The sequence below is a fragment of the Mercurialis annua genome, linkage group LG4 (genome assembly GCF_937616625.2).
Source record: "Mercurialis annua linkage group LG4, ddMerAnnu1.2, whole genome shotgun sequence".
Taxonomy (NCBI): domain Eukaryota; kingdom Viridiplantae; phylum Streptophyta; class Magnoliopsida; order Malpighiales; family Euphorbiaceae; genus Mercurialis; species Mercurialis annua.
In genome coordinates, this window is record NC_065573.1 from 16,901,285 (window position 1) to 16,916,443 (window position 15,159).

The window sequence follows — 15,159 nt, forward strand, 5'->3', positions numbered from 1 at the left end:
ATAACTCTATTCAATTCTATTTGTTTAGGTTTTCCACTTGATTTATTCATAAAAAATCAAAAAAAGAAATTGGACTACAACAAGTAAGTATTCTAAATTATTGTCATTTTATTTTATTGATAAATATTTGATGAATATTATTATTATTTGGATATTTTTATGAATATTAAATTAAATTGTAAGATAAAACTAATTGAAATAATTGTATTTAGGTTATGGATAAATATGTTATTAGAACACGAAAAATTGTTAATTCTTGTGATAAAGGAGATGATTTGGGTGCATTATCGGGAGAAAAAAGAAAACGTGTTAAGTTTGATTCTACTGATGTAATTGCGGACCCTGGAGAACGAATTTCGATTGATGACTATGAAATCAATATTAGAGATGAAGTGAGACGTGCGTATGTGCTTAAAGGTCCTTGTCAACCAAAGGGTCATAAATTTTTTCAGAAAACATTTGGAAATCAAAATAGAAGTTTTCAAAGCACTTGGTTTCGTGATTATGTGTGGTTGGAGTATAGTGTATCAAAAGATGCAAGATTTTGCTTATGGTGTTATTTGTTTAAACCGCCAAAACCCAAATCTCAAGGCGGTCGAGAAGTATTCACAAAAACAGGATTCAATAATTGGAAGAATGCAAGAGCTAGCTTGGGAGAACATGTTGGAAATGTTGACAGTGACCACAATTATGCTGCGAGAAAATATGAAGCATATAAAAACCGACGACAAAGTGTGGAGCACATATTTACTCAGCATTCTTCTCACGCAGATGTTGCTTATCGTACTCGATTGACAGCAGTATTGGGTGTTATTCGATTCTTACTCAAACAAGGATTAGCTTTTCGAGGACATGATGAGTCGAATGATTCATTGAGTAGAGGCAACTTTCTTGAGTTACTCCAAAGGGATTGTGAGCATAATGAAGAGATTGCAAAGGTGTTAAATATTAATGCTCCAGGTAATTTATAAATGTGATTTAATTAATTTACATTTAATAGTAATATAATTTAATTATGTCTAATTATCAAATTATTTTTTCAATGTTATAGGAAACAATCAGATGACTGCTCCAAGTATTCAAAAAGAGATAGTGAATGCTTGTGCAGAAGAAGTGAGAACTACTATTATTAAGAATATTGGAGATCGTTTTTTCACACTCATGGTTGACGAATCCCGCGATAACTCTGTAAAAGAACAAATGGCTATTATGGTGAGATATGTTGATGATCATGGAGAAATCCTTGAGAGGTTTCTTTCAGTTGAGCATGTAGCAGATACTTCATCACATACTTTAAAGGAAGCTATTGACAAGTTTTTTGCCAAGTATGGACTATCAATATCTAGACTGCGGGGACAAGTATATGATGGGGCTTCAAACATGTGTGGAGAATTCAACTGTTTAAAGGCTCTCATACTTAATGAGAATCCTTATGCTAGGTATGTTCATTGTTTTGCTCACCAGCTTCAATTGGTAGTTGTTGCAGTTGCAAAAACATTACCGATTGTGGAGAATTCATTTAGCTATTTATCCATAATTGTGAACACTGTTGGAGCTTCTTGTAAAAGAAAAGATGCACTCAGACAAAGCCAACATGATCATATTGTCACACAATTAGAAAATGGTGAAATCTCTTCGGGAAGAGGGATGCATCAAGAGACAAGTCTTGCAAGACCTGGAGACACGAGGTGGGGTTCTCATTATCATACGGTATTGCGTATATTGGCAATGTGGCCTTCAGTAATGGAAGTGCTTGGAAATGTTCATGATGATGCAATTGGTTCAAAGGATAGAGGTGCAACTTTGGGTTTGCTTGACCGAATGGAAAATTTTGAATTCGTGTTCACCTTGCATTTGATGAAAAGAGTATTGGCAATTACAAATGGACTGTCACAAGTTTTGCAAGAGAAAAATCAAAATATTGTGAATGCTATGGACATGATACATGCCGTGAAGGTCAAGTTTCAGTCATTTAGGGAAGATGGATGGAATAATCTTTTTGATGAGGTATGCAAGTTTTGTGTTGAAAATTCTATCGACATGCCTAATTTGGAAGATAATTTGTCAATCCGTGGTCGATCAAAACGTGAAGGTCAAAGTATAACATTTCTTCACCGTTTCCGTGTGGAAATCTTTTTTGGGGTTAGTAATTTCTTGAACATATTATTTTTTTTATTATTATTACACTTTATAATTTTCCTAAGTTTAATATTTTTATACTTTTATTAGGTTATTGTTGTGATTGTGCATTAGATGAATAGTCGTTTCTCAGAAGGAAATAATGAGTTGCTTTCTTGCATAAGCTGTCTGGATCCGAGACAATCATTTTCTAGATTTAATGCTCTGAAATTGCGCCGTTTAGCCGATTTTTATCCAGAAGATTTTTCTGCATTTGATTTGACGATGTTAAGCGATCAATTGGATATATACATATATGATGTGAGGCAAAGGGCAACTTGTGGAAATCGGACAACTTGCAAAGAAGCTGGTGGAAACAGAAAAGTACTTGATTTATCCTCTTATTTATCGATTGATAGAATTAGCATTGGTTTTACCAGTTGCAACTGCTTCAGTTGAAAGGGCATTTTCAACAATGAATATTATCAAGACTGATTTGCGTAACAAAATGGGGGATGAGTTATTGAGCGACAGTTTATCATGTTATATTGAAAAAGCAATTTTTCTGAAGATTGATAATGAGCCCATTCTTCAGCGCTTTCAAGCTATGCAGACCCAGCGAATGCAATTGCCTCGTATTGATCGAAATTAATGTAAGTAATATCTATTGTTTGTTTTTTATTACATATTTTTATGCAAATTAATTTATTTACTACGTGTTATTTAGCCCGGGCTGAAATGAATTTCTGGATCCGCCACTGACAGTAAATGAGACTTCTTAAATGAGGAGGCAGTATTATCTTTCTCATCATCACTAATTGTTATACTCTTCAAGAGTATTAGTTATACTTAAAAAGAGGAAAATAAAGAAAGGCAGTAACAACAACCGCTCGACGCCCAAAAAAAACATTAAAGCACGATGTGAAGGGAAACAACTGTATCACATCAAAAGTGAAGTATAAATATCACCACAAGCATAAAGGACAAAAAGAAGAAAAAGAAAAACCAGACTACTTTTTCTGGTCTTGGAAGTAACTTCGGAGTCAGAGTAACGTCCAAATCCCGAGCTACCTCAAAGACCCGATAAACGGTAATATGGAAACAACCGCCATGAAGGTGACGAAGCGACAAAAAGAACATTCTGATTGCTTCCCCGAATTGGAGGTCATTTTTGTGTTTAAAAAATTGCCTTAACCCATAAATACCTTTAAAGTCTGAAAAGCTTATAAAACAAATGGAAACAGAACATGCGACATACACTTTTCTGAGCCTTCGATGTAACTTTGGGATTTAGATATCCGCCTAAATTCGAAGGTACATCAAAGTTTTAGACAACCTGTGGTTTTAGAACCAGTTCCGACAAACACACAAGGTTGCATCGAGAAGAAGCTAGGATATAAATATCTAGTCGAAGCAAACTTACCGAGAGGGATTAATGATGGAACACTAACAAATCCCACACCTCTAAAGAAAAGAAGGCCACACCAAGCAGCCTATAAAAAGGTAACAATCTTATTCCACGAGTTCACTTCACGTACATTTATTACCCACTGACTTAAGGATCAGAGTGAACTCGGAGCCGAAAGCCCAAAGTTCCCTTTTAGCTACTTCCGGTATATGTCTTTCACAGAAGAGCCGATTCATTCGTAGACCACATCCAAATCCATCAGAAGTCACATCAAACTATCTCCCTGGATCCATCAGTTTTGAATTGAAAAATATGAAATTGTGGTTTTAAATGAGTTTAAGGCCAACTTGATATTATTGATTTAAAGCTCTGTGCAATTTGATTATCGTGTTCTATAAAGAATGAAGTGAAGTGTTTTAAAAGTTATTTACGATGAAAGAGATACTGACAACCGTGCATAAAGAGCGTGCGGCCTCAACCGATGGGTTGCAAGTTATGAAAAGTGCATTTGAGAAACGAAAGTGGTTTTCGAGAAAATAATTTTTAAACGCCGAGCCGAGAGTTAACGAATTTGGCCGATGAGATGAGAAGGGAAAGAGTTTTGATAATGATTTGGATGATGAATTAAAAATGATTTTAAAATGGAAGCGTTTTTGAGATTGGAGCTAGAATCGATAATCAGCAAACTAGGTGAATATACGAGAAAGTTTAGAAATGTGGAGATACCTGTCTTACGTGATAATTGGTTTGAGTCAATATTTTTAAAACCGGACCGGAGATCGGATCTGCTTCATCGGGGGTTCACGGTTCAACCGGGTTCAACCGGGTTCAACCTGATTTTTAAATTATAATAAATATAAATTATTTAAATTGAAAATACATGTATTACAAATAAAAATTGATATAATATTTAAATTAAATTATATATTATTATTTTTATATAAAATATAATTATAAATGATAAAGTTTTAATAATATATAGAATAATTTCTCTAAATGAGAAAAAAATTAGTTTTTTATTTTAATAATAAGAATTATTAATTTAAAATTATACAATTAAAGTTTATAAATAAAAATATGACAGAATATTTAAATAAAATTAAAAATTATAAATAAAAATATGAGGAATATTTAAATAGAATCAATTACTGAACGTGTGAAATACAATTACAATTGATAAACATAGTGTATATAGAATAATCATATTTTATGAGAAAGAAAAAATTTAAGTTTTAAAAAATATAACTTTTAATTTAACATGTCATCATATTTTTATTTTAAAATAATTTAATATAAAAAATATAATTATAAATTATAAACAATAATATTCAAGAGTATATACAAGAATTATTTTAGTGGTAATTTCCTGAAATACATGTTTTGGTAATTTATTTACACCTTTAACTGCCAAGTTTTGATTTTTCTTTTTTACCTTTTTTTATTTACGAAAAATACCTTTTTATTTTTTAATTTCAAAAATACCTTTTTTCGGTTTCCAATTTCGGTTTTCCGTTTTTTTGGTTTGGTCGACCGAATTGACCGAACCGACCGACCGTTTTTTTATATAGTGTAAGATTAGTGTATATATAGTGTATATATAGTGTTAATTTTTATTTTTTAAAGATTTTTTTCCTGTAATTTTTTTAATAGTGTAACAGTAGTGTATATATAGTGTTTTTATGGTGTTTATATAGTGTAAGATTAGTGTATATATAGTGTATAAGTAGTGTATATATAGCGTATAAGTAGTGTATATAGTGTATTTATGGCATTTTGTAGTGTTCTTTGTGGTTTACACCATGAAACACTGCAAATACACCATAAACACTAAATACACCCTAAACACTGTAAATGCACCATAAATATACTAAAAAACGGCAGAAATACACTATATATACACCAAAAATACACTAAAACATAAATATATTATAAAATTACTACAAATGCACTCTAAATCAATTTTTTATTTACAAAATCTGTAGTAATAAACAAATTTATGAATAAGAGAAGACAAAATAAATAATTATATGAATAATAGGACAATTTTATAAATAAAAATTATAGATCTACAATAATTATTTACAAAATATTTAAATCATTACAAAAACCTAAAAAATTACACAAATCTAAAAACGAGTCGAGAAATCCATAGCGCGAACGGAAGAGACGAACGAATTAACGCGAACGGAAAAGACGAACGGAAAAACAACCGGAAACGACGAGAAATCCATCGGAAGTAGACGAACGGAAGCGTGACCGGAAAGACAAACGGAAAATACGAACGGAAAAGATGAACGGAAAAGTAATTGGAGGAGATAAACTGAAAATCAAATGAAAAACAAGAAGAAAAGAAGAGAGAACTTTGAAAGAGAAGAGAGAGAAAAAAAAAGTAAAAGTTTAACCTAAAATGAGATAAGTCTTCTTTATATAGTGGGTATTTTTGGTAAATAAATTAGCTTATTAGGTAACGTAAGATAAGAGGAAAAGATGAGTTAAAATGGTGTAAATACTTACCAAAAACAGGTATTTGGAAAATAATCCCATTATTTTATATGAAAGAGATAAATATATTATTTTTTTAATTTAATAATTATTAAATTATAAATATGATATAACATTTTATAAATAACAAATATGATAATATATTTAAATAAAAAATTATAATTTATTTTTTGTGAAATATAACTATAAATAATTAATATATAAGAATATAAAATAGTATTAGAAAGAGTGTAGTTATATTTTTTGAGTAAAAATATTTATTAATAAAAATTAAAATGTCATATGAGAGAGAATTAGTATGTGTAAGAATAATTAATGTGTGTAAGAATTTATATAAGAGAGAATAAGAGGCATGTGGGAGAGAGAAAATAAAGACACATGGTAGGGATCACAAAATGCTTTTTCTGTCAAAAAAGTATCTTTTTGACCATTTTTTGGAAAACCGGATTTGGCCGGTTTTTATGCTAAACCCGATTTTCCCGGTTAAATTCGGTTTTTGACCAGTTTTTAATCATTCTGATTTTAACAAGAAACCGGACCGGACACAGAGCCGGTTTCCGGTTAACCCGGTCTGAACGGCCGGTCCGATCCGGTTTTCAAAACATTGGTTTGAGTCTAAAGATTAACTCTAGAATTAGGATTGGTAATCCCGTAATATTGATTATGTATATTAATATATGAATGGTGAATAGATCTGAAGAGTACTAGAGTTTTAGAATTAGAGGTAATAGAATAAGCCGACGAGATAAAGCAACCACTACGAGTTTATGTTATGCTTCTAAATATAGCGCAAAGCACATTTACTTTTTTATATAAAAAATATTTTGCGATAGTATCCATATATATGGGTTTTGAACTTTTTTTTAATACCGATATGGATTCAATGGAACAAGTTACCAATTGAGTGTCAATAGAATTGTGTCTGCACGGTGTTGATTGAGTTTAAGTGTGTAAGTGTATCATAGGAAAGAAAACGATAAAGAACGCAAGGTAAGAGTCAACGTGGTGAGCCACATTCTATCTGTACCGTACCTAAGAAATGATAGATATGGGTCAACGTGGTGAGGCACATTCTCTTAGGACCATATCATGGGAGTCAACGCGGTGAGCTACATTCTCTCGGAACTCACGAAAGAAAATGAGGAGTAATAAATGGTTGATGGTTAACTATATTCTCTCGGTACCACAACCATTAGTCGTTAGTTAACACGGTGAGCAACATTATCTCGGGACCACGACTCAAGAAAGAATACGATTAACAATGAGTATATGGTAAAGAGTACGAGTCTACGGATTGATGATTAGAGTTTCATCCGGTTCCTAATTGGTTAAAATTTATCGAATGTTTTACGTTGGTTTTCAGTTGTACTCATTGTTAATTTACAATAATATGAACTCATCAGTTTTATATTGACCTTCATAATTTTCATTTTGCAGGAAAGAGTTGATGATATTAAAGCATACTTCTGAATGTTTTATTCCTTAGAAACTTTTTGTACAAGAGTATGTAAAAAATGTTTTAAACTCTAGTGTTTAGCAATAGCCTAGTGTAGAGTTATTATATGTAAGAATGTAATCATATATGTACTCTAATGTTGTAATTAAATAAAATGAATGTTAAATGAAAGACTGCATAGGATACGAAACAGAAGGTGTAAAGTGAATTTAAGTCTCTCAATAATAGTGAGAGCTCATGTGCACACGCGATAAATGGAAAGTAAAGAGAAGTTTTTAGGAACTATCACTGTCATTTCCAAGCACTATCTCGGAAAAATCGTGTCATGACAGGAGATTTCATATAACACGAGAGAGATAATCTTCAATCTATTTCTTACAGACCAAAAGTTTTTTAAAAGTTCAAAATAATTTGTACATATATAGCATATTCAATAAACAATTAAATTTAAACTATTTCATTAAACAATTATATTATAATTATAATTATATATTTATAGAAGGATTATTGATGGATACCGAATCCTACTCTACTTATAATGGAGCCGAGTCGCAGGAGATCTATTCTCAGACGACACCAGACTCCCGCCCAAAGAGCCGAACCAAGATAAACCAGAGGCCGAATCCACCGGATCCGCCTTGACTGGAATACATCATTCGACATCATAAAGACCGAATCCCTGAGGACTCGGACAAAGCACTTCGACCCCGGGATTCAGATAAGATCACCAAGATCTACGCATATTCGGAGTATCTGTCCTATTTGGATACAAATTCCAACTAGGAAGATAGCCTCCAACTTAGGAAGACGAGACTATTTAGGAATACCTTCCTAAATAGGACTCCTGTCTGAATAAGGAAAGACACTCCTAATCAAGGTCAAACCCTACTAAATAGGAATCACTCTCCTATTCCATATCTACAAGGTATACATTCAACTATTATCAAAGGAGCTTGAGGTATGCCTAAACACACAACTGATAACAAATACAATTATTCTCCCTTAAGCCTAAACTGACTTAAGCATCGGAGAGCTAATCGGACAAACCGTCCGATTATCCATCTACACTGTTTTGCAGGATTAACGCCGTCGAGATGTCGGAATCCATCAATTGGCGCCCTCTGTGGGAAAAGCTTAACAAACTTAAACTAGAAGGAGCTTTTTTGAACTCAAAATAAATTCTCATTGAAGGATGGTATCCGACGGGACTAATCCAAAAACAACAACAAATGTATCTAGCGAATCTACAAAATCAAAAGATCAGGTCATATAATGAAACAAGCAGATCATATTATGTTGATGGTGGAAAAAGAAATAAATGGAAGCAGGTCATATTAATGGTTAAAAAAGGAAAAGGTTGAGCATTAAGAAAAAAGGAAGCAATTGTTAAAATGGTGGCTGAATGAGCAGGTAATATTATTATGAACTATTGGTGGGAAAATTGAAGTAAGGATAAGATGAAGAATAAACTAACAGGTCACATGATGGCCAAATAAAAGAAGAGAAGAATGGCAGTGTAATTCGACCGTGATTAAGGAATTTTGGATGGCCACTCAATTTATTAAAGCACATCAAATTATTGGACTATACAAAATCTCATTATAGACGCTTATATCTCGAATTTAGGAGGTAACTATTTAGCAGAGAATAGAACTTACTTCAAAAACAATGTTGCATCTCGGTGGAGGATATTCTGAAATCATCAAGACCACGCTTGAGATTGTCAAATCAGAAATACTATATCAAATGTCAACAAAATACCAATCACGATAAGTCTTTCTTTCTGCAATCCTATTTATTTACTTATCGGTTATTTATTTGATTTCAAAATCAAAAAGAAAATAAACTAGTATTTTAGTTTAAATTTCACTTTTATATGACTTCAAGTATATTATGCATTTAATTTAACATTCAATAAATATATTATATGCTAAGATATTTTTCTGGCTAGAATATATATATAAATATATATATAAATATAAAAGGTCAAATATGGCTTAATTAAGAAGAGACTCGGCCTAATAAGGTTAGGTCAAAAATAAGAAATCAAAATGAACACCAAGAAATTCAAAAGGAAAAAATCACAAAAATCAGGCGAACAACGCCTGAGAGGCAAAAAGCGAAGTAGCCTGAGAGGCGAAGCCTGAGAGTCAAACCAAAGGCGAAAGAAACATATTGTTGAAGAGAAAGTTCCGATCAAGAGCAAAGGAGGAGAAAATTTAAGATCAAGAAATTAGAGGAAAAATAAAGAAGAAGGGCGTAATACCCCTAGGAACAACGAAGCAAACGAGGAAACGAGCGAAGGAATGAAGGAAGGAACGAGCAACGGAACGAGCAAAGGAACAAAGCAAGGAATGAAAGGAGAAACAACGAGCCACAGAACCCAGAAAATCAAGAACCAAGAGGAGACGAATCGGAAGAGGAGCATCCAAGAGAAAATCCTAGAAACAAAGGAAATCAGGAAAAGACCCGAAGCGGGCTTAACTCTAAAAGAGACTGAAGAGAAAAGGAAAAGAAGGGCTCGCCACTATCAACCGAAATAAAAGAAGAAATTAAAAGGAACGTCAAGAAAAATAAAAGGAAAAAATAGCGAAAACCAGACGAGCAAAGCCCAAAAGGCGAAAAGCGAAGCGGCCCAAGAGGCAATGAGAGAGATGGTTCGAAAGACAAACCAAAGGAGAAACAAACATATTGATGAAGAGGGAGTTCCAATCAGGAGCGAAAGAGGAGAAAAAATAGCAAAAATTGCAACGTCAAGAAACCTCCGCCAAGAAAAATAAAGACAAACAAGACCTAATCAAGAAAGCAAGAGAAGTAAAAAACATACAGGTTATAGAAAGAGAAGAAAAAACCAGAAATTAATAGAGGAAACACCATTGAAAAATAAAAAAGAAGGGTGTAATACCCTAAAAACAACGAAGCAAACGAGACAATCACAAAGATACCATCCGAAGCGGTAAAAACTAAAACAAAACCATGAGCGGACCAAATTCAAGAAGAGAAAAATAAAAAAAGCAAAAGACAGGAAAGAGCAAAAGTAGAAAGAGCCTCACAGAGTCAATCCAAAAAGAAAAATTAGGAAGACAAAGGCGAATCCTCTGAATTTGCACATCGGAGTAAAACCACATATATAGTGGAAGAAGTTATGGAAGAAAATATAGTCAAAACACTAAAAAACATCAAAACTGAAGAACTCGACCTGGAGGACGTGAAACTGAAGTGCTCACCCCTATCAACGCAACAAAAGGAATAACAAAAATGGCCCAAGAGGCGAAAAACGAAGACATGATCTAAAAAATGGGCATAAATACCCTTTGAGATCGGTGTATTTATGGGGGAGCTTGAAGGAAGAGATACAAATTCCACGAAGAATACGATCAAGAAAAGAAAAAAAAAACAATTAGCGAGCGGAAGCAAATAACTCAGATCTAATAATTATAAAAACAAGAAAAAAATCCAGAAAAGGGAAATAAAGCGAGAGATTGTGGCAACATAACTCCTACAAGGAGTAAAAGAATATAGAAAGCATAACAAAAATCGGTGGCAAGAAAAGAAAAAATAAATATAAAGGCCGAAAGAAGAGAAGAAACACGAAATCAAATGAATTTTACCCAGAACAATAATGAAGACGGAGAAAGAAATCAATAAAAAGCACCACTTGAGATAATGGATAACGAAGCGATGTAAAAATGAAGGAAAAGACCTCGGGCAAAATGAATGAATAAACCAAGAAGGCTCCGCCAAAAAAGAACAAGTCAAGGCTTAACCAAGAAGAGACTTGCCTTAATAAGACTCTGTCAAAAAGAATAAACCAAGAAAACAACAAAAAAGAAAATAAAACTTGACAAAGATGACTCATCCAAAGAAGACTCATCCAAAGGAAAACCTCAAGAGGGACAAAGAAGATAGGTTCGTATGAACCTCGAAGAAAACCCCAAGAGGGAAAGAACATATAGATTCGGCCGAATCCTAAAGAGATGGATTCGGCCGAATCCTAAAGAGATAGATTCGGCCGAATCCTAAAGAGATAGACTCGGCCGAATCCTGAAGAAAACCTCAAGAGGGAAAGAAGAGATGGGTCTGTCCGAATTCTAAAGAAAACCTCAAGAGGGAAAGAAGAGATAGATCTGTCCGAATTCTGAAGAAAACCCCAAGAGGGAAAGAATGAAGAATGAAGTAGAAGTCAAATGGCCCATCATCAAGTATAGAATTTTGTCATACCCGATGGTTCCAATCGCCCGTTGTCAAGTATAGACTTTTTGTCATACCCGACGGTGACAATCGCCCATTGTCAAGTATATATGTTTGTCATACCCAATGGTGCGAACTATCTTTAATTCATACAACGCAGCAAAGCAGAAAGGAATCAGAATAAATAAAGGAGAAACGCCAAAAAACCAGAGTATAAATTTACTCTAAAATAAAGGCGAAACGGCCAAAAAACCAGAGTATAGATTTACTCTAAAATAAAGGCGAAACGTCCAAAAACCAGAGTATAGATTTACTCTAAAAATAAAAGCAAAACGCCAAAAACAGAGTTTAGATTAACTCTAAAGGCGAAATATCAAAGATCAAAATCAACTCGAAGCAAAATAAAGCGAAAGGCGAATCAACTAAATAAATAAAATAAAGCGAAAGACGAAACATCAAGAAATAGAGGAATGCGAAAGAAAGAGAAACGCCGAAAAATAAGAGAAATGCGAAAGAAAGGCAAAATGCCAATCAAATGGAATGCGGAAGATCTCAAAACAGAAGGCCGGGTCTAAAATGATTCGGGTAAAAATAAAGCCAAGAGCCCAAATAAGGCGACTCGCCCAAATCAACGAATCACAGGCAACTCGCCCAAATCAGAGGAACAAATCTAAAAAAGGAAGACAGTCCGCCCGAAAAGAATTAAAATCAAGAAAAATCGACGAAATAAATTGAATGACCTGATCTCAAAAACGGACATAAATACCCTATGAGATCAGCGTATTTGTGGAGGAGCTTGAAGGACTCATATATGTTTAAAAAAGAAAACAAAACTCTCAAAATGAAAAAGAATTGCAAACAAGAAGAGTCACCTCGAAGAAACAATTACTCATTAAAAGAGTAAACATCAGCTAGAATAAAAGACTTCGATTAATGAAGATAAAGACAAACACAAAGAACACGGGAATGTTGAAATATGAAAACCAAGAAAGGAAGAATGAAGATAAAAAATAAGGAGGAATAAACAAGAAACTTAAAATCACAACCAACGAAGATCAAACATAGCAAATGGAAAATAAGGAGTAATGCGGCAGTAAAGAAGAATCGACCGAGTAACAAAAAAGTTCAAAACCCTGAAATAAAAAGAATAAAGGTTTCGCGTACAAAAGATGGTTCTCCCAAGATGAGGGAACACCCAAAGATAAGGGTTCGCCCAGTACAAGGGCTTCGCCCAATACAAGGGCTTCGCCCAATACAAGGGCTTCGCCCAATACAAGGGCTTCGCCCACTAATGAAGATTCATATAGTATAAAAGCTTCACCAAATGGTGAGGAGTCGCCACATGAATTTTGCCTATAAAAACATGTAAAAGAAGACAATAAGTCTCGCCAAGAGAATGAGCTTCGCCATAAGGAATCGCCGAGAGGGATCTCAACAAAGAGGAAAAGAATAAACAAATAAAATTCAAAAGGCCGATGGATCGAATCACAAAATTGATTGGAAATTAGAAGACAATTGAAGAAATTTTAAGAACACAAAACAATCAAAAAATGAACAAAGGAATACCTGGAAATAAACCATCAAAATAAATCAACGAGATTCACCAAGAGTCTCGCCAAAAGAAGAAATCAAACACGAGAATTAAAGATTGAAGATGAGAATAAAGGCAAAACTACTTTCGAACAACCAAGAGTAAAAGATGAAAAATGAAACAAATACAACAGTTCAAAGACAAAGGAAGATAGAACAAATTCACTTCAAAAAATAACGAATAGATGAATGACACATGGCGGAAAAGGAGAAAAACTGGAATCTTGCTCAAGAAGCAAAAGGGAACGCCGAAATACAAAACGACTCACCTCAAATAGAGCTGAAATACTCCAAGGCATAAAATACCATGACTTCAGCTCACTTGCGGGGGGGCTAATGATGGATACCGAATCCTATTCTACTTATAATGGAGCCGAGTCGCAGAAGATCTATTCTCAGACGACACCAGACTCCCGCCCAAAGGGCCAAACCAAGATAAACCAGAGGCCGAATCCACCGGATCCGCCTTGACTGGAATACATCATTCGACATCATAAAGACCGAATCCCTGAGGACTCGGACAAAGCACGTCGACCCCGGAATTCAGATAAGATCACCAAGATCTACGCATATTCAGAGTATCTGTCCTATTTGGATACAAATTCCAACTTAGGAAGATAGCCTCCAACTTAGGAAGACGAGACTATTTAGGAATACCTTCCTAAATAGGACTCCTGTCTGAATAAGGAAGGACACTCCTAATCAGGGTCAAACCCTACTAAATAGGAATCACTCTCCTATTCCATATCTACAAGGTATACATTCAACTATTATAAAAGGAGCTTGAGGTATGCCTAAACACACAACTTATAACAAATACAATTATTCTCCCTTAAGCCTAAACTGACTTAAGCATCGGAGAGCTAATCGGACAAACCGTCCGATTAGCCATCTATACTGTTTTGCAAGATTAACGTCGTCGAGATGCCGGAATCCATCAATTATAAATATATGTAAATGAAGGCTAAATTCAAACACAATTGTTTTAAAAACTTAAGACAATAAAATTATCAAAAATCACCCGGTCAATAGATTTTTTTTAAATCCTAGATAATATTATTAATTAAAATTGGAAGCATTGCAATTGCAAGAATTCAAATTTGGAAAACATGTTGAACCAATCTTGATGATCAGATATGGAACGAGCTACTAGTGCAAGGCAATCCGCAATTTAGTTCACATAATGTCTTGCAAGTTTAAAAAGTAAATTACATAACTGCTTAAATAATAAAGGGAAAAGGGTCAGATACACCCCTAACGTTTGCCCTATGGGTCAAGTAGGCCCTCAACGTTTGGAAAGGTGCAAGTAGGCCCCTGACGTTTTGAAAACGTATCACTTTTCCCCTTCACGCTAACTCCGTTTCGTTAACCGTCTCTTTTTGCCAGTGTGTTAACCTCGTTGCTGACATGGACTAACCCCTCTGGCCAAACGTCTGCTGACATGGATCGTACCTCTTAAATCATCCCCAAAATAAATCACTTAACTTCTTCTTCTTCATTTTCCCCCAAATCTAAACCTAAATTCAGTTTTTCTTCTTATTTCACAAACAGAAAAAATGGTTTACTCAACTTCATCATCGTCCATCAGGAATCGGCAAAGAACTGACGAAGAGGTGTACGAATACGATGGTGGTGACAGGTACTGTAGATGCTATTCAAACCCAATTGCTCGAGTTTATACTTCATGGACTGAAAAAAATCCTGGGCGAAGGTTCTATGGATGTCGAAATTATAAGGTATAGGTATTTCCACTTTGTTTTGGGTTTGTTTGTTTATTCTTGAATTGCAGCTACTGAATTTAGGGTTTTTAATTTTTGTTAGAGAGGTGGTGGCTGTGATTTTTTCGAGTGGTTTGAGGAGCCTATGAGTGATAGAGCCAAAACTGTAATCAACG

At 34.1% G+C, this 15,159-nt stretch overlaps 1 protein-coding gene across 1 annotated transcript; it reads left to right on the forward strand.

Annotated features, from left to right (window-relative positions):
* Positions 1-215: 215 nt before the first annotated feature.
* Positions 216-2,770, forward strand: LOC126678361 (uncharacterized). The gene is made up of 4 exons (XM_050373264.1): positions 216-960; positions 1,052-2,142; positions 2,254-2,488; positions 2,538-2,770. The coding sequence occupies exons 1-4, from the start codon at positions 216-218 to the stop codon at positions 2,768-2,770; spliced, it is 2,304 nt and encodes a 767-aa protein (XP_050229221.1).
* Positions 2,771-15,159: the final 12,389 nt, after the last annotated feature.

Excerpts from the sequence above, each read along its gene's own strand:
- LOC126678361 (XM_050373264.1), top strand. The coding sequence starts at position 216 with ATGGATAAATATGTTATTAGAACACGAAAAATTGTTAATTCTTGTGAT. Across the intron at positions 2,143-2,253 it reads GTGTGGAAATCTTTTTTGGG|ATGAATAGTCGTTTCTCAGA; the intron begins GTTAGTAATTTC and ends ATTGTGCATTAG. Across the intron at positions 2,489-2,537 it reads GACAACTTGCAAAGAAGCTG|AATTAGCATTGGTTTTACCA; the intron begins GTGGAAACAGAA and ends ATCGATTGATAG.